Raw genomic sequence first — 20,484 nt, 5'->3', positions numbered from 1 at the left:
AAATGCGCTATACTACGCCGTCTCAAGTCTCAGATTATTTGATTTGTACACGAACAAAGTATCCAACCGGTTCGATTGTGCTTGTGGTGCGCGAGCCTGAAGCTTGAAGCCTCGTGCAATGTCTCCAACTCCAACTCGAGTCTCAAGTCTCGAACCTGCTGTCATTTTTCCCTCGAGATGACCTTTGCTCCAAGCGTTGATGAGCTTTCACTTGGATTTCTCTGCGACGACGACCAAGATGCGACTTCTGTTTTTTTACAACATCTCTTCTTCTTCTTCTTCTATCTACTGTATGGTGTATGTACTACGTACTAGTTAGTACACGACGCCCATGACATATGCACTGCGATACTTGCGTCGCGCTTCTGGTTCTGGTTTTCACCATGTGTTTGGATTTTTGATATAATCTCATCCGTTGGCTAAATTACGTCATCGTTTCGCATCCAGCATTCCAATCGAACGAAATTTTTCATTGCGAGAAATTACCGAGCAGGTATTCCGAGTATTTTTTTTTTTTTTTTCATAAAATGTCGTTTATTTCCTGACTCGATCGATGGTTCAGGGTCTAAACGACGACTTGACTTTAATCCGCACAGAAGTTCTATCAAACTTAATTTGACGTTTATGGAGAAAGTATACGAAAGAAAAAGTCATCAAGTCGCAATATCACCTGATTTGAAAATTGTTCGATGATAGATCTTTGAAACGTATCTCTGATTGAGACGTGTACCTTCAATAGGTACCTGAAGTAAAATTTTGGGTCGTCTGGTCTCAAAGTACCAGACTCGAATTCTTGTAGGAGGGGGGAGGGAGCTTGGCAAAAATCATTGAGCATCTGAAAACAATTTTTGAGAAGTTTTTTCGCAAATACATACTTACATAGTACCTTAAAAATTTCAAGTTGTGATGAAGCATCACCAAGATGTCAAATTTCAAAGGTAAAATATTATTTTTTTTTTGAACGATGTTTTTTGCAACTTCTCTCGAAGTTTGTCAAATTTTTAGTGATTTTATTACTTTTCGAGCGTTTTTACATCATCAACACTTTTGATTGCGTTTTTATCATTTTACTAAAAATTCATTACTTTGATAATTTTAACAATTTTGATGCTTTTTCAAGTGCTTCTAAGTATATAAACTTTTAAAAAATTTTCACACTTTTTGGAAATTTTTACCGAAATTTTTACTTATTACTTTTCCTGATTATTTGTGTTTTCAGTGTTTTTTTTTTTTTTTCTTTAGTGGTTATATATAATTTTTCTACATTTTTTATAGACTTTTTGATACATCTTTGGAAAATTTTCATTACTTTTCGTGGTTTTTTTTTCATTAAATGGCGCGTTTTATCACAATTTTAATACAATTTCAATACTTTTTTTATGCATTTTTGACAAATTTTCTGAAATTTCATCATTTTTTGATGATTTACAGCGTTTGTAATATTTGTAACTTGTTTTTCAGAAGGTTTCAACCATGTTTTATGGAAGGTTCGCTTAATTTTGTCAGATTTTTCTGAAATTTTAATGCTTTTTATTAATTCTTAATGATGTTATAGCTTTTTTGAGTATTATTACATTATTTCAGCACTTTTTATTGCACTTCTGGTAACTTTAGCTATACTTTCTTCAATTTTCGGTGATTTTGAATATTTTCAATGCTTTTAATTTGTATTTTGAAGAAATTTAAACCATGCTTTGTGCAATTTTTTTTCAAATTTTGTCAAATTTAAATTTTTGGTTAGTAGTTTTTGTTACTTTTTTAAAGTATGTTTTCATTATTTTACATCGTTTTATGAATTATGCTCTTTTCGTGCATTTTAGGTAAATTTTACTAAAATTTTACCAATTTATTTTTAATTTACCTTCAATATTTTTTTTGGACAATCTTTCTGAAAATTTATCTATTTTTTAACGATTTGGTTATAGTATTTTTTTTAATGTTTTTTGAGTGTTTTCAATTCATTTTAGTACATTTTATAGACTTTTTCATGCGTTTTCAGCATTTCCTGAATTTTCTCAATTTTTTGGAATTTTTAGTACTTTATTTTAATGCCCTTTGGAGTATTTTTTTCATCATTTTAAAACGTTTTTAACAATTTTTCATGCACTATCACTTTCCAATAATTTTCAGTGTTTTTAATGTGTTTTTTTTTTTAATGTACATATTTCTTTTAAGCATTATTTAAACCACTTTTCAATACACTTTTTCGTGCGTTTTAGATAAATTTCTCAAAACTTTGGCAGTTTTTAGTAATGTTGGGGGAAGGGGAAATTGATTAATGGATCGTTTGTGCCTACTTTTAACAGTTTTATCATATACCCTCTGAAGACGACTTCAGGTGAGTTCAAGTAATTTTAGGCCCTACAGCGTCTTTTTTTGAAAATTACTGGAGCCTCCAGCACATTTTTGAAACTTTAAATTTTTACAAAATTTCATCAAATTTGAGATGGAAAGCTGAAATTTACTCTACACTCCAAATTTTAACACTCTCTGAAGACGACTTCAAGTAGGTTCAAGTCATTTAAGGGCCTTCAGCGACTTTTTTGAAAATTACTGGAGCCTCCAGTAGATTTTTGAAACTTGAAATTTCCCCAACATTAATTTATCAAATGGAGTTGCCAAGCTTAAATTTACTTCGCAGACTACATGGTGGTTTCAAATGGTTTTGAAGCTTCCAGCTACTTTTAGGAAATTTCAATTTTCCAAAAAAACGTCATACAACCTTTCAAAAAGTTGCTGGAGGCTCCAAAACGACTTGAAATTCACCAGCAGTCAACTTCGTAGCGTATTGAAATTAGTTTGCAGAATGAATTTCAACTCTCCATCTTAGTTGATGAAATTTTAGGGAAATTTCAAGTTTCAAAAATCTACTGAAGGCTCCAGTAATTTTCAAAAAAAAGTCGTTGGAGGCTCTAAAATGACTTGAACTTACCTGAAGTCGTCTTCAGAGGGTGTTAGAATTGGAGTGTAGAGTAAATTTCAGCTTCCCATCTTTGATGAAATTTTGTGAAAATTTAAAGTTTCAAAAATCTGCTGGAGGCTTCAGGAATTTTCATAAGTTGCTGGAGGATCCAAAATGACTTGAAATTTACCTGCAGTACTTCGTAGCGTATTGAAATTAGTTTTTAGAATAAATTTTAGCTTTACAACTCCAATTTGATGGAATTTTGTGGGAATTTCGAGTTTCAAAAATCTGCTGGAGGCTCCAGAACTGCTCAAAACGGGTTGAAACCGTTTCCAATCGATTTGGCATGTCGAAAATAGGGTATATCCCAAATTTCAGCTTTCTTGGTCAATTTGGTAAAATTTTGATTTTTTCCCTCATTTTTGGCCTAAATTCGATTTTCAAAAATTCACCAAAAATCGAAAAACGCACTTTAGCACTTGAAATTTTGACAGGTGATAAGTTTTTGCATGATCTTTCGATCTACCTTTGTAAAGTTTGAAAAAGTTCGTGCAAGTCCTAGGTTAAAACGCAAAATCTGCAATTTCGGCTGACCTGTCAATCAAAATGGCCGCCATTTTGTAAGTAAGGCCAACTTTTTTTTTGGCAACTTTGCTCTAAAATGTTCCTTGGGATGTCCCCTTTAAGAAAAAAGTTGTCCCGTAGGATCGTCGGGGGGGGGGGGTGCAATTACTCCTATTGCCATATGCCCGACTATTAAGGGTGCCAAATGTCGAACAAAATAATGAGTAAGGTGATCGAAAATTTGGCATCGTGCTTTATGCATTTTTGGGAAGTCCAACTGTAAAATATGTAAACTCGACAGAAAAATAAAATGTACAGAATCCCAACGACAAAAGTAATGGATCAATAGCCCAATTACGAGTCGTATTAGACCTAGAAAAAACACTACGAAAGCGAAGCAGAATTTTTTGGCATCATATCCGCTGAGGTGGCTAAAATGAAAAAATGAAAAATAATCTTAAAAAACTGGCTTAGTGGTTCTCAGAAAATTTCTTACAGCCTAAAAGTTGCAGAACATCAGCATTTGATAATTTGTTGTTCGGTGCCTTTTTTTCACACTCCAAAGAGAGGAAAATTAACCACTTGGGGAAGTTAAGGAAAATTATTTCATAAAAAATGTTAAATTTAGTAATATTATCTTGTCTGAATTTCTGAATATTTTTCAAACATCAAAGACTTGAAAGGTTCCCTTCTAAGGTTGTAATTTCGAATTATTCTGGCGTTTACTTTCAATTCCAAGGTGATAATTACTAAAAACTAGCTTCAAGACGCCCAGTCATGGAATTAATGTTGGCTCCACGATATTATCAGAAGATTTACATTAACAGTACGGTATAGGTAGGTAGAGGTACTTTCTTCAAGAATGCATTTCTGACAATACCCTGTATTCCGAAAAAAGCACCGTTTAACCGAAGATTTTGTCCACGTTCGCCCAGTTTTTTCACCTTTTTGCCTAAATAATGATGGTTAGCAATGAGATTGGAATGTTTGTATAGTATTGTGGGTTGAAGGCGGTCACCAGGTGTTTGTGTGTGTGACAATACTATATGCAAATGTTTACAACCACATAGACCATAGACAGGTACTCTGCAAGTTATACCAAAAGCTTCTACTTGTACCTTCGTTTTACCACAATACTGCATAAAAAACTGGTTTGATATAAATTTTATTAGTTCATTACAGATTCTCGCTATTCTATTCTCTTATCGTTAAACAGAACAGAACACCTGGGAACATCTTCGACAAATTTCTTACAGTCAAAAATTACCTTTTGAGGAAAACCAACACAACTAAAGATCATCTACGAGTACTTCTCATCTTTGATTACCTATATTATAATCAATGCTCTTCTCATTATATCTCACATAGGTAGGTATAATACTGCAAGATGCAGGTGAACTTGGCAACATAGCGCCGATACTCGAATAAATAATCTGATTCGTTGGAGGCTGGATGGAGCCGAGTAGTACTACCCAAGAGAAGAGATGCACACAGTCACATACGAATGTTGTGCACTCGTTCAGGTAAAACAGTTCAGCTCGTGTAGTATATACGACTACCACTTTCTAGTCGTAGAATTTCAGATATCTTCCAACTACATACGAGTACCTACAACGAGTATTTCCTGCATCCTGTCCAAGAAATCTCAAACTACATCATACGAGTACATGCATTCAATTGCATATTTCACGTACCTAGTTATAGGTAGGTTTAGGTGTAGGTACTTGGATGCGTTAGTCAAAAGCTCGCTGCTAATATAATTTCCGGTAATAAAAACAATCGACTGTTCGAAAAAAAGAAAAAGAAAAAAGAAGATGGCGTAGTACTAGAAACTGTGGATGACCTCGCATTCCCCCGGTCTTGGTATAAGTATACGATGGTACCTATGAGTACAATTTCTTGATACACTAGATTGAGTATGTGATTATTATGTGCATACGGTATGTGCTCGTAATATAGCAGCTCTCATCGCTTTAGGTTATAAGTCGATGGCAACTTTCGTCGCTAAATTGTTGCAAGCTTTTCTTCCTTTCTTAAACGAGAATTTTTTTTTCATCGTCTTTAACAACCGACATATTCTCGTATGTGGAAATGTTTCGGTACCTATACCTGTATAAATAAATGCACTTATTATAATACATTTTAGATTCGCATATTATAATAGCGTGTACCTCTACCTATTTTGTAGTTTGGCTTGTGCTCTTGATTAATCTTTTGTTCGTATAGAATCATAGAATGCCTATGAGTCACGTTGCGTGATGAAATAATCCAAGCACGTAAAAGTACTACAAATGAACTATATGAACTGTATAAACTATCCAAGACTATCTCAAAAGAAACGCGCACTTTGTTCTAATTCATAATTATAATCTTCCTTTCATAGTGTTATCATTTTTTTCAGCACTTGATTGACAAGCACCGCAAGATGATGAGTTCAATGATGCATGGGTACCGGGTACCTCTACCTATTTATTATAATTTGGTTATGGCATTGAATTGAGATAATGTATGACGTGTGATTCGACGAATATTTATTAGAAAAAATCTTCGTTCTATAAACAACAATGTTGAATACGAACTTTAGATCAAGCAAAATTGGCCAAAAAATGCAGAATTTTTCATACTAGGTCATCGTATACAGAAAATTGAGCAGATTTTTTTTCAATTTTTGAGCCACCAGTTTGAAAATCTTTTTTTCATCCATTTTACATGTGCCATTACTAGTCAAGAACTGGATCTTTGAAGATGATTTTTTGAAAAAATTATTTGATGACGTCCTTCACCTTGAGTGACGACGTGCCCCATTCTGTCTCGTGAAATAACTTTTCTTCGGAAAAAATGACTTGTCTTCAAATCTACAAAATATATATTCCAAGCTCCAAGTCCAAAAGGGGGAGAGGGCAGAGGATTTTCCCACAAATAATACATAATTAGAAATATCATTTTTTTCAAAATTTTATCTCGATTTGCTCTGATAGGTACCTATTTTATGTATATTTCTCTCCTCCTCCTCCTCCTCCCCTAAACATCAAAGTTGGCAATAAAAAATAATGATTTTTTTTTTTTTGGAAAGCTGATACATTCATTCTGATGAGTTACTTAACATTCTATCAAAAGGAATTAATCAACTCAGGAATCGACTCAATTCGACAGCACTAGTTTCAGGAACTACTTTGGTAGGTATGAGTGAAGAAAAAGAATTTTTTGACTTTCCAATTTTTTAAAAAATTGTCATAAAATCTTGAAAGAAACGATTCATTGCGCAGCTGCAACTCTGAAAATCATCTATTCAAGCAATTTTCAACCCACCAATGTGTTTTTAGGACAACTTTCAACAAGAGTGAGAAAATATGTATACGTTGACTGTTGAGGGCCCAAGTTTTAAAAAAAACACAATAACCCAAAAATCTTGAAATTTTGAGTTTGGGTAACGAGAACTTTTGAAAACCTTCTATTCGAGTCAAATTTCAACTACCATCGTGTTTTGAGAGCCACATTCCACATGATTGAGAAAATATGTATTTTGAGGGCTGAAGTTTTTCAAAAAAGGAACTTCTAAAATCTTGAAATATTGCAATATTGAGCAACGAAAATTTTCAAAACCTTCACATGGTATCTAATGGAATTTTGTTTGAAAAAAATCATTATGTTTTTCACTGTTTTTTTTCGACCTAATTTTCAAATTTGTATTACAAAGTACCTATTGATTTCATCAAAAATAATTTTTTTTTAATGATTTGAAGGTTTTTGTTACGTGTTTGATTTTTTAAATTTTTTCACTGCCCTTTTGACTAAATTCACAATTTTTGACCACACTTTCACTACCATTGTTAGATATCCGAATCTTTCATTGAAGTCATATTTCAACCAACATCATCCCGTTTTAAGGGTATTTTTTGACACGAATAAAAAAAGTTTCGGTACCTATGTCTCGATTTCGGTTTTTGGAACCTATTTTTTCAAAAAACGTCCACCTGAAATCTGAAATTTTTTTCTCAAGTCATATTCTGGCTTCCATCGCGTTTTAGGACCCCTTCCTACATATCTGAGAAATAATATGTAGGTACCAATTTATTTATCTGAGTTTTTGTCACCAAACTGCTTCTTTTTTTGATTTTTTTTTACAAAGGCTTTCAAAAAATTTGAGCCCCATCTCCATCAAATTCAGGTGTTGAACATACAAGGTGTCTAATAATTTTAAAAACATGCTGAAGTAGCTCAAAAGCAGAATTTTTGGCAGGACATTTTTTCAAATGATTCAATTTTGAAGAAGAGAAATGGTTAAAATTCATTCATGCTTGCATTTTTTCCAGTCAATATATTTTACCGTTTTCAAGAATTAGAAAAAAAATTCTTTCAAAAAGAGAAAAAAAGTTCCAAACTTTGACTGGAAAAACAGAAAAAAGTACCTACATTTATACTTACTTTACTCGCAGTCTTTTCAGATCATTTTTGAAAAAAGGGACATTACTGGTAATTTTTGAGAAAAAACAAGATTTATTTGAAAACTTTGGGAAGAAACGAGACTATTTTTAGCAATTTTGACAAAAACTAAAACTTATAAACAAAAAACAGGATTTTTTGGTAATTTTTGTAACAAAAAAAAACTTTCAGATAATTTTGGCAAAAATTTTGTTTCCGGCAATTTCAGCAAAAAATGTTTTTTTTTTTAGAAAATTTCGACGAAAACCAAACTTTTTGGAAATTTTGACAAAATTACGATTTTAGACATACAGAACTTTTTTTTGACAATTTTTACAAAAAACGAAAGTTTTTGAGTATTATGGCGAAAAACGAGATTTTTTGACAATTTTGGGGAAAACAGAACTTCTTTTGGAAGCAATAATGAAAATTTTTTAGGACATTTCAACAAAAAAAAGGACTTTTTGACGTTTTGGCAAAAAATTAGAACAAAATAAAGATAGCAGGGAACATGATGCGCCAAAAGAGGAACAAAAATAGGAAAAGCAGAATAAGCAGGATTACCATATAAAACACCCTGACACACTTCGCTGAAAAAATGAGAAAAATTAATTACTGAGCAACCGAGTGTTTCCTTTCACTTTCAGTACATAGTTGAAAATTTTGGAAGTACGAAGTACGACCAACCCCCCCCCCCACATCTCCTCCAAAAATAAATAAGGGGATCGATTCATAAAATAAAAAATAAAAAAACATGAATTTGAAAAACCTGCAAAGATAAGTAGGTATTGATAATTAGGTAATGAAACGAAGTAGTCGCAGCAGGAATAGGAATAAAGCCAGCTTTATTGCTTATGCATGAAAGAGAGGCTTTCTCATAGGTATTTTTTTTTTTTTTTTTTTCAAGTTGAAGCGACAATGGTTTGAATAGATTCTGATGTGACCTTTGACAGCAGTCAAAAAAATTCTTCTATAAGTTGAAGGAGCAGGAGCTCTACACTCTACTGGCTCGAATTTTCTAGGGTGTCACAAAAGAATATCATCAATTTGTTTATTTTTGGTAAGAAGTTACTTTGATGAAGAATTGTAGCCCTTTAAATTTCTGACCAAGCTCATTCAGAAAACCTGAATATACCTACTTAAGGCACGTGATCCCCAATTTAGTACATTTCGTGGGAAAAATTTCGTTCTGATAATCAGTAAGCTAATCACTTCTAACTATTCGTCCCTGGTCAGTCCATAAGATCATTAACACAGAACTCGATTATCTTATCGTACGAACTCGTACAGTTTCCACACATATGAATTTTATTCATTCACGAAATCACGATTCACGTGGACTTGGACTTCGACACAGGGGTCAATAACGAACCAGAGAAATCATATTCGAAGACACATACTTCATGATTCATCCAAGTTCGTATACTTCATCGCGTAAACGATAACACGCTTCGATAATTACTCGAGTAAAAAGCAGTTCATCAATATTTACACACTTCGAATAGGTAGGTACCCAGAAAACGTAAATTACACAGTATACACACGAATGACAAATCATTCTCTCACAGCACACAAAAAAAAAAAAAAAAATCCCCTATCGATAACCTATTTAACGCACGTATTATCAACGCAGGAACTATACAATTTAGTATTTACACCACGCCTCGAGGAAAGGAGAAAAAAAAAAACTAACCCAAATGACCATGTTTTAGAAAAAAAATTTCAGCTCTCGTAGAGAGTACCTACGTAAAGTCGCAGTCACGCATATCGTATTGTTTAAAACAACCACATAGCACAAAAAGGAGCGTTATCATATCGTAATACACATGTACGAGTACTCATTAATTAAACTATGTTTACATTTTTTTTTTCAATGGGCAGCATATTACGTGATCCGCGACGCAGAACGAAATAATAATTTTATAGCGTTCGTCGACGCGTATTTATTCGTCACATTGGCCCTCGTGTATCTTATTCCATCTTCAAACAAACTCGTGTATAGGTATACGATACGAGTATCTCCACCTATGTACAATTGTACCTTATGTATAGATACGTGAAACCAGGGTAAACAAAGAATTGGGAAAGTTTTCGGGGCCAATAACCCGTTCGACGGAGGAATTATGGTATTCCCCTCAACACTTCACACATTTCTTCCATGCACCAAATTCTTCGAAGTCATCAACGCAACCACTGAAACGTTTAAATACCTACCTACTTTTAAAGAGGAAAAAAATCCTATAAACACACATACGAGAGTACGTATGAGAGTAGGTAGGTAGGTAGGTAGGTATGTCTGTGAGGAGAGGAGTGGTAGGTTCAGTAGAGATTCAATCGTACAACAGTCGACGATCAGTAACGAATTACATAATACGAGTATGGTATAAATAATGGTATTGTGCCGACATTTAATATAAGACAATTAAGATAAGCTACGTACATATAAAAAGATAGAACGCGGTTTATAAACTCTAATAAACACATTATGGTTCGACGTTTACATTTCACACAGAAATCGTTAACGTTTTAAGCCTTCGCGCTCGCTCATCGTTTCATTCTCATTTCTCACAAACGTTTTCATTAAACGGCGTATCAGCATTCTAAGAATTATTACAATTATTGCTGGGACGCCTGCTTCTGTAATCAGGAAATTATACCACCGACCAATTCGAATAATTGAAGTCGAACCAAATTCGTTTTTTTTTCTCGTGCTTTTTTTTCAATATGGCGTATTCAAGTTATCGTATTGTTTCGCTAGCATGGAGAGCTACGAAGATGCGATGGTCGAATTAATTTTTACAAATTAGGTATTAATACATGAATGTGGTGGAGAGCTGGATGAGGAGGATGATGATGATGAATTATTTTTAAAATGGGGTCAAATAGGGGGGAAAATGGGTATTTATTCGTTATAAATTTGATATTTCACTATGTGCAGACTGCAGAAGTTGATATCTTATACACGATGCACTTATCTTGTAATTTTAGCCCATTTTTGGTCCAAAATGTTTCAAATTCATCTCTGATGTGACGAGAACAACGAATTGAAACGAACATGTTAACCCTTTCGGCTATGAGACAAACTGACGGATAAAATTTGAAGTGCTTTATACTGAGTGAGGTCGGTTGCTGCCTAGAACTCAAAATTTGCTGGAAATCGCACTCTCAGAAAGTATTCATGTCACAAATGGCAATAAACCTTAAATTGATTATTTTTCGATTTATGACACCGAATAGCATTATAAATCAAAATCAAGCCCTCTGAGGCATCTGATATTTCAAGATGAAAATATTGATAACAAGCATTTTTGAAAATAGAAAAAAAGATGAGCGAAAATAAAATAAGTTTGTGTACAAAAAGAAATTTTTAAAGAAAAACAAGGCATGGGACTTCAGATGGTTATTCAAACTGCAAATGTTTGAAGGTGATTGCTTGTGGGAGGATTAAAATTGGTGGAAAAATCTTTGAGTTATAGAGAGCATTTTTTGAAATTTTGAAAACTCGTGTCACAATTCAACCTGAAAAGTATGACATCATTTTCATTTTCTGACACATACATCTCTCTTGAGGTGATTTGCTTGGGTGAGTAAGTTACCTCAGAAGATGACTAGGTAAACTTTTGCGAGCATTTGAATTTTATGATAGATACTGTGTCATAATACAGCCCTCAATCTGTTTGTCATAAGGAGATAATAAAAATAAAATACGTACGTCATGTTGTGGAATTACTGGAATTACTTTTTAGAAGTCATCTTACAGATAATGAATTGATTGAGCGCAGTCTTTATGACACAGTATCCATCATAAAATTCAAATGCTTGCAAAAGTTTACCCAGTCATCTTCTGAGGCAACAAACTCACCCAAGCAAATTATCTCAAAAGAGATGTATGTGTCAGAAGATGAAAATGATACATATTTTTCAGAATTTCATTGAAAATTAGCGTTGAATTGTGACATGGGTTTTCAAAATTTTGAAAAATGCTCTCTATAACACAAAGATTTTTCCATCAATTTTAATCTTCCCACAAGCAAACACCTTCAAACATTTGCAGTTTGAATAACTATCTGAAGTCGCATGCCTTGTTTTTCTTCAATAATTTCTTCTTTTTACTCAAACTAATTTTATTTTAGTCCATCTTTTTTTCTATTTTCAAAAATGCTTGTTACCAATACTTTCATCTTGAAATATCAGATGCCTCAGAAGGCTTGATTTTGTTTTATTATGCTATTCGGTGTCATGAATGGAATAATAGACAATTTAAGGTTTATTGCCATTTGTGACATGAATACTTTCTGAATGTATGATTTCCAGCAAATTTTGAGTTCTAGGCAGCAACCTGCTTTACTCAGTTTAAAGCACTTCGAATTTTATCCGTCAGTTTGTCTCGTAGCCGAAAGGGTTAATTCAAAGTCAAAGTTGAGAAAACTGTTGCTTAGAAAGAAAAATCAAAGAGAAAAGTAAGTTTAATCTGCCTACTAGGAAATTCAAGCTAGTAAGCTCACAATATCATTCTTGCATGAACCCATCTCCTTGCAGAACTCTTCTGAATTCAGGTCCTGTGAGGAGATAAACCAAAGAATACCATGGAAGAAGAGAACTGAGCCAGAGTTCAAAACTTCCTGTAGAAATATTTCCTGTATCTTGAACAAAGACTATTAAATTTCTGGCAAAAAATTTGGTAAAAGTAACGCAAATTTTGTTCGATACTTCAGACAGATTTGTCAAAAAGTAGCAATTCTAAAAATTTAATAATGTTTCAGTGAAATTTATCCATCAAAAAAGTATCAGGCTGAGGTTGTCTAATTTTTTTATGTTGAAAAAAAAAACTAATAAATTGGAACTGAAACTGAAAAAAAAACTGCATGCAATTCAAAATAAAAAACTGTAGTATTCAATGAATAATGATAATGGAAAATTGGTTTACATCCAACAAGCTGAATTTTTTGAAATAAAATCAGAAATTGAGACAATCATAGAAGAAGGTGACGAAAAACTAAAATGATTTCAAGTGGAAGGTGCTCATCATTTTTAAAGACGTATCATATTGACTTTTGTTGAGTTCAACTTTTTCAATTTCTTCAGATGAAATTACTTTTTTCACAGGGATGGATAAGGGAGGGATGGAGGGAGGCAAGGAGGGTTACTCGAAGAGATATTTGTACAAAAATTTTGAAAAAGAATTTGTCGCTTACTCTAATTGAGGGGTTCCGTGGAAAAGGGGCCTTGGTCATTTTTTTTCTTTTACAATTTTGAATGTATTAAAAATTTAAAAAAAAAATAATTCCACCATATTAATATTCAGTGATATTGAAGTGTTCTTCCATGAAAAATAAAAACAAATTGGAAAATCCTTGTTTGTAGAAAAATTTTTCAAGTCCATTTTTAACTCGTAAAAATCAGGTTTTTTTACATAGATATTTATTATGTACCTATTACAATCTTAAGATATTTCTTAAAAGTGAAAAAAAAATTGACCAAGGCCCCTTTTCCATGAAACCCCTCAATTGTAGGTACCACATCAGATTTTTTTTCAATATCAATATTGAAAAAAAAATCATAAGACCTGCATTCAAAAAAAATTCTTTTACAACATTATTCAATTTATTTTCGTTATCAACCTGCCTCATTTTTCTTAGAGGAATCCAATTTCCCTCACTCCTCCCATATGAAAAAGCCAATGAAGTTATGAAACCGGAAAATGCTCGCTGCTTGTAACTCTACATTTCTTACTTAGGATTTTTCATTTTTTAGATTCGAATAAAATTTCAGAAATTTGAATTTTGAAGAAAAAAAAGAAGTTGGCTCGAGCGAAACGAAAGTAAAAAGCTTTTAACCATTCGAGAAGTAAAACAACATTGTTTTTGATAAGAGTACGAGTAATTTTTTTTACTCTTGAAATTTTTGAAAATTCGTTTCAAAAATTTATGATTCAAGAAGTGAAAATGTTTTTTTTTTGATTTAATAAAAAATTACAAAAATGTTGAAAAATACATATTTTATTTCTGTTGACTTTTTAAGCAGATTTGCAGCCCTTAAGTTACACTCAAGTTGAGAAAAATGACGATTACATGAAAAAATTAAGTCACTCAGAAAAAATTTTGATTTCAAAACAGGTTGTGTAAGTGCTAGAGCGAAAAAATCACAACTTTTTCAAAAATTTCCCCTTTTTGGAGGACCCATATCTCCTCTCCAAAGGCACCCCCGGTCTGAAATTTTTTCTGAGCTACTTCAACTCAAAATTATAAGGTCTCCACTGAATTAGGTCACAATCCTTTGACATTTTTTTCTATCGCGATGCACCCTAATCTTCATCTGTGATATGTTGGTCAACTATTTGAATTTATGTTTACCTAATTATTATATTTTTGCAACCAGTTCTTCCCCCCTCCTCCCTCTTCCGCCCAAATCATCTCAAAGCTTCATCCCTGGAAGTTTTTCTTTTTCCTCATACCTTATTGTTTCGATATAGAAAGTCATCAAAGTTGCACGTTTAATTGCTGAATGGTCAACTGATAATATCAACTTATTTTCAAAAAAATAGATTCATGACTCGTGACCTTTCTTGTTGAGGGAGGGCGAAAATTTTTAATTTCATCCGATAAAAAAAATTCAAGTTCGGTAAGATGAAATTTGAGCTACAGAATTGAAAACATTTCCAAATTTTTTTATAAATTGCTGGAAAAATGAGTTAAAAAAATTCTAGTATAATTCTTCGACGGCACCCCCTCCCCCTCTCTTCCACAAATAGATTCGTCATAGTAACGAAAGTTGGCCTGAAGCCAAACATTGATTCGACTGTGGCACTGAGCCAAAAACAGTGGCGTGCACACTAATACTTTACCGGGCAAATGCCCGGTAAAGTTTTGGGGGGGGGTGGTGGTGGTGGTAGTGGACAGAAATTTAATGAGTTCATAAAAAAATTGAAGGAAACAGAAGAAAAATTTATCTTGAAATGAATCGTTGACTTCTTCACTAACCTGGGGAAAAAACAGACCGAGAAATATTCATAAGGAGGAAGGGAAAAATTTTGGGAGCCCCATTCGGTGCATCCACCAGGGGCCCCATACTAACCCAGTACTCCACTGAGTGAGTGATGTAAAAACTAGAATTTCACATCAAAATTACAGTTGTTTTGCATCTTCAAACCCCAAATTTTGAAGCCCTCGCTTCGCTCGGGCCCTTCATGATTCTCCTTTCAAAACTTTAAAGAATAAAAGTATGAAAATTAAACAGAAAAATTCCAGAAATACTCATATTGAGCATATGAAAAATGCAAAATTTTCATTTTTTTCAAAGAGAACCACTAGTTTTTCAAAATTGTTTGATACGTACATTACTTACCACAGTGCTAAGCTGGTTAAAATTTTAATTATTCAATCATTTCATTTTCAACAAAAAAAAAAAAAAAAAAAAAACAGTTTTTTCATTCTATATGTACTCCAAATTTTTAAAACTTTTTGAATGCTTAATTATTTGCAAAAAAAAATACTTCAAGAAACTGAAAGGCTTTTCAAATTAAAAAATGTTTACAAGTTGAAATTTTTTTTAATAAATCAAATTAAAAATTTTGAAAAAAAAATTAAAAGAAGTGACAAAGTACTTGTATAAGATCTTCAGTGACAAGCTGAAAGATAATCAATTTATGGCATGGACGAAATCAGTCGCTAGATTTATCATGGGTAAATTAACAAAGAAACTTCATTTTTTGGAACTTGAATAAGAAATTTTTGAAAGCTTTTGCCCTCGCTTCGCTCGGGCTGAATAATTTTAATATTTTTTCACTTTTTGAAGAGACCAAGGTAGAAAAACTTACTTTTTGTTTTAAAAATACCAAATAATTTACTTTTTGAATGAGGCAAATTTTAGAAAACTTCAGCCCTCGCGCGCTTTGTTCGGGTCCATTCACTAAGTTTTCTTTTTTAAAATTGAAAAAAAGCCATTATTCAAATTCCAGAATTATTCTGAAGCCAAAAAAGTGAACTCGTCACAATATAAAAAACAATGTTTTTTCACATCTCAAATTACCAAATTTTCAAATGTTTTTCCCCTCGCTTCGCTCGGGTCTATTGTTTCTCTTTTCTACAATACAACATTGAAGTTTCTATATACCTATGTATTTTTTTTTAAATGATAACTTTCATCAACAGTCATAAATCTGAATTAAATACTACTTCAATCAGCAAAATTTTCAATTTTTGTCTCTTATTTCACTTTAAAAATTGACTATATTTTCTTGGCAAAATAAGTATTTTTTCCAAATCAGTTGGGAAATTTCCGCTCGACCCTACCCCTCCCTAAAATTTCTAGTTTGGTCTTTGGCTTGAAAAAAAATTTGACCTGTAGGGGGGGGGGTGGTGGTATCGTCATGAATGAAAAATGCCCGGTAATCTTTCAACTCTGTGCACGCCACTGGCCAAAAACTAAAATTTAATATCTTTACTCTTACAGATTTTTCCGTTGATTTTTTGAAAATTCAAATCCTCGTATTTAAGAGAAAGATTTTTGAAAAAATCAAACTACATAACTCAAAATCATAATTTTTGAATTTGTAAATAATGATTTTTGCTTCCTAAAATCAGAAGCCTTTATCCGAAAAAATGGCAATCAACGCCATGTAAGGAAATGGTAATACATGTGTGTTTCATATTGATAAAAACATCAAAATAAAAGAATATTGTATTCAGGTCATCAGGTGTATTTCCTTAGAATCATTTTCCAACAAGAACGAATGAATTATGAAATATGCGAAATTATTATGTCATTCGTTGCCCCAAAGAACCACCCCAACCACAATAAGACAGACATATCTACTCAGGCACCTGCCACCAGCATGCACACACTTCAATTAAAACCTCTTCCTCTCATTATTCTACACTATAAACCGCAAAAAATCACAACATCGAACCGGTGTACCTCTACCTACTTCCTCTTTCACACATTCCCTCCACTTCCTGCCCCACAACACCACAATCATTCAATCCTTACAAACGTATTCTGCAACCTGCAACATTTGAAAAAGCGAGTCAAGTGTAAAAAGAACACAGGTGCCGTTGAAATAAACTGCACCCTCTAAAATGACTCATCACACTGGACAGTTTCCTTTTCCGAACGTGGTGGTAGTGAAGATAGGTAAGGGGTAATTTACCTGTAAATCGTATTGGGTGTTTGCAACATCTGAATTCGGAAAGGATGATGGTAACTGGTGATTATCCATGGCGAAAATAGTGCTTTTTGAACCATTAAAACACTCTCCGTTGAGCAACAAATTCGAATTACAAATTCGATCAATTTTGACGAATTTTATAATCGACTACACCCGAATTGAACTTGACACGATCATCATTAGAAAAAAAAACGCGCAATTATTTCAATACGAACGAGACACACCGCATGCTCTTCATTTAAATAGGTAGGTAGGTAGGTAGGTAAAAAAAACAGACACAAATCCGAGAATTTTTTCAAAAAAAAAAATGAAACAATATACAAAAAAACAGAATCACCACAACACACGCGTTACTTTCTATCGTAAAATAAAACACCAATCAATTCGCCGTACTAAACACACTGGAAACTGAATAAACAAAGCAAAGCAACAAGTTAACGAAACACAAATGAAGCCGGCTTACAAGAGGAGGAAAAGAAGGTAAAGGTTATCAGTGTTGCCTATTGATACATTTTAAACGAGTTAAATAAAATCAAAGTACACTCGTCGAGTCGTCGATTACGAAATCCGCGATTAGGACTCGACTAATGATCGCAAATGCGAAATTAAACAACCGGCACTGGCTAATAATAATAACCGAATAAAAAATGTCCACAGTAGTATCAGCAGGGTCCAGAGAGGGTTTCTCAGCCCAGGTAAAAGATAGGTAACCTGTTCAGTACTCTGTCACTGTCCCCGCAACATTCCACGGATTCCGTACAACAACAACCACAACAACATGCAGATTCGAACAACTCGCACTCACAGTTGGTACCATTGATTTCACGGCGTAAAACGGCGAAAGTGATTCACCAGCAAGAAGAGCAAAAAAACGAACAGAACAGCGCCGAATAGCAACAACAAGAAACGAACCAAAGACCCATCATCCGAACAAGCGGTTCAGGGTATACTGACACAAGCTAATACACCGAAGACCGAAGGTTGTCTCAAGACAGTCAAGGTCTCTCTCTTTTCTACCATGACGTCACAAACCAGCTTACATCTTCGCTGGAATGGAATGGGCCGCAGTGGACATGGGTACATGGTACATGGAAATTCATCTTGGTGGGAGTACGCAAGAGATCAAGAGTACAGGTATGAGAAGCTTTATAAGACGCTCAAATGTGGCTTTGATCTTTTTCCTCGACTTTATTTTCAATTTTTACCATTTGTAAGGGGAAAATTTGGAAAATTTGGGAAATTTCAAGACAGGGAGACGATGAAATTTTCAAATCTTGAAATCAAAGTTCTTTGCAGTTTCCACTTCATCGAGAGAAAATTTTGATAGCCCGAGGTTCATCATCAAGTAAGGGAAGCGGAAAGGAGAGGAGATAGGAGAGAGGTAGGTGCCAAGTACCCAACAACCCATGATTGAGATGATATTCTATGCTGATGGTCTCGTATTACTACTCGTATTTCTCCTCAAGCACAAAACTTAATTTTGATAGAAATGAGGTATGGAGGAGCACATTTTACTTAGGTCTACACTATTCCTCCAAGTTTGAAGATCTACGACTACAGAATTTCTATAACTTGTCAGCTTCAAAATTCCAACAGAGCACTGAAATTCAATTTACTGAAATGGTTCGTTATTCAGCCCTTCCCCCCTCTCCATATTTCCGTCAGAATCAAATTTCAAGCTGTCAATAGTGATTCTTTGAAGTCTAAAGAAATTTGGAAAATTGTGCAAGTAGGTATATACTTGCCCCATTGGTGAATAAAGCATTTTACAAGAGAACCATTACAACACTTTATCTCCGATTGAGCTAAAATTTGGCTCACTGGAAAATCACATCATCTTCAGTTCAGAGCCAAATTTTGAGAAAAAAGAAATAGACTTCTCACTTCTCAATTTTTGAGGAAATTTTTAAAATGTAGAAAATAATCCATTCGCAGGGACACATTAATTTTTCAGAAAGGGTAGGTAATGACATGAGGACCTTTGCGATCTGCCAATTCCAAACGAGCTGAAATTTGACTCACTGAAAAAGCACGCCATTCTCATCACTGGACTAAATTTTGTATGATGAAATTTAAACAATGAAAATTAATTTTTCAAATTCTAGAAATTTTTTAAAAATGATGGTAAATCTAAATTTTTTACAAAAACAATGTGAACGTGAATTTTGAAACTTAAAAATATGAAATTCAGTTTCCAAGTTCATTAAAGTCAACCCCCCCCCCCCAAATCAATTGCGAACACTTCCCAGGTAATCTGGAGCCTTCCCCCACCCTCAAAAAAATATAAACTTTTCTTCAGAATTTTAGAATTTCTTCAAACAGATCAACTTTGGCAGCTAAGCTTACGTATTTTATTTCTGCCCTTTCTGTCGTAAGTTTGGTATTAACATGAGCCGATTAAAGCAGACGAATCTCGGATCCAAGGTAGCAGGTTGACATTGACGAATGTTTTTTTGCTAGTTGAAAATTATACTTACTTAGGTATAAAAGAAATTATAATCCAAAATTCTCATCACTCTTTCCTTTTACAAAAAATCGATACCTAATAGCCATCTACATTATTTGTAAAAATTCGCCAAAAATCAACTTCTGTAACTCAAAATTCCAAACTAAAATGGAAAATTCTGCGGGAGTGCGGAGTCTCAAATTTTCCAAAATTGCTCAAAAATTGCATAAATTGATGAAAAAATCGAATTGAATAAGTAGTCAGTTATTATCTCGAAAAACTTCATTTTCTGTCACTTTTAAAATTGGAATCGTGTTTATAGGTTCAATTTCGACATTATAGCGAGAAAAACATCAATTTCTGACGATTCAATTTTTCAGAAAAAAAAACTTGAAATGTCGAAATAATGTATGATTTTTCTGTACGAGTCCACAGTGATCCTCAAAATGCACTTGTAATTGGAATATGACTCGAAAAAAAGATTCCCAGATCAGCAATTTCTTAATCCCACATCTTGAAATTTTATATATATATATTTTTTGCAATTTGAACACAGAAATGCGAGTGGCTCTCAAAATATATTGAATAATTACCAGAATACAACCTTTAAAAATATTTCCATTGTTGTACTTGATTTTTTTTTGTTTTTTTTTTTAAAATTGATCCTCTAAAAAATGTGAGTAGGTAGGTATTTTATACGGATGAATTAAGCTCACATGACTGTAATTCAAATGTGACAAAAGAATGGTGTTTTTATTACAATTTGTTTTTTTCATTAGTCAATGCAATTTTTAGAACTATTTTGGAAAATTTGAAACCTCATTGGGGTCCTTAATATTTCGTTCAGATCACAGGAATTTTTTGGCGAGCTGACTTGTAGGAACAAAATGATGAAACGTAATTAGTTGGGTGCACAAACTCAAATTTTTTTAGGTTTTTCTCGTTCATCTACGCTGGGAAGTTTGTAGTTGCGAGAAAAAA

General features: G+C 33.4%; 1 protein-coding gene across 6 annotated transcripts in view; it reads right to left on the bottom strand.

The window, feature by feature from the left end:
• The window catches only part of pyd (polychaetoid), a 68,873-nt gene that overhangs the window by 37,549 nt on the left and 10,840 nt on the right, over nt 1-20,484 (bottom strand). The window contains exon 1 of one of the 6 annotated variants that reach the window (XM_065364877.1): nt 17,040-18,013. The exons of the other annotated variants lie outside the window; for them this stretch is intronic. Within the exon in view, the coding sequence (XP_065220949.1) occupies nt 17,040-17,108 (69 nt within the window). The 5' untranslated portion in view covers nt 17,109-18,013. Of the gene's footprint in view, nt 1-17,039; nt 18,014-20,484 lie in introns of those variants that run through there. 6 annotated transcript variants of the gene reach the window in all.

The sequence above is a fragment of the Planococcus citri genome, chromosome 4 (genome assembly GCF_950023065.1).
Source record: "Planococcus citri chromosome 4, ihPlaCitr1.1, whole genome shotgun sequence".
NCBI lineage: Eukaryota > Metazoa > Arthropoda > Insecta > Hemiptera > Pseudococcidae > Planococcus > Planococcus citri.
Note: the sequence above shows the minus strand (reverse complement) of the source record. Positions and strands in the feature narration are given on the sequence as shown.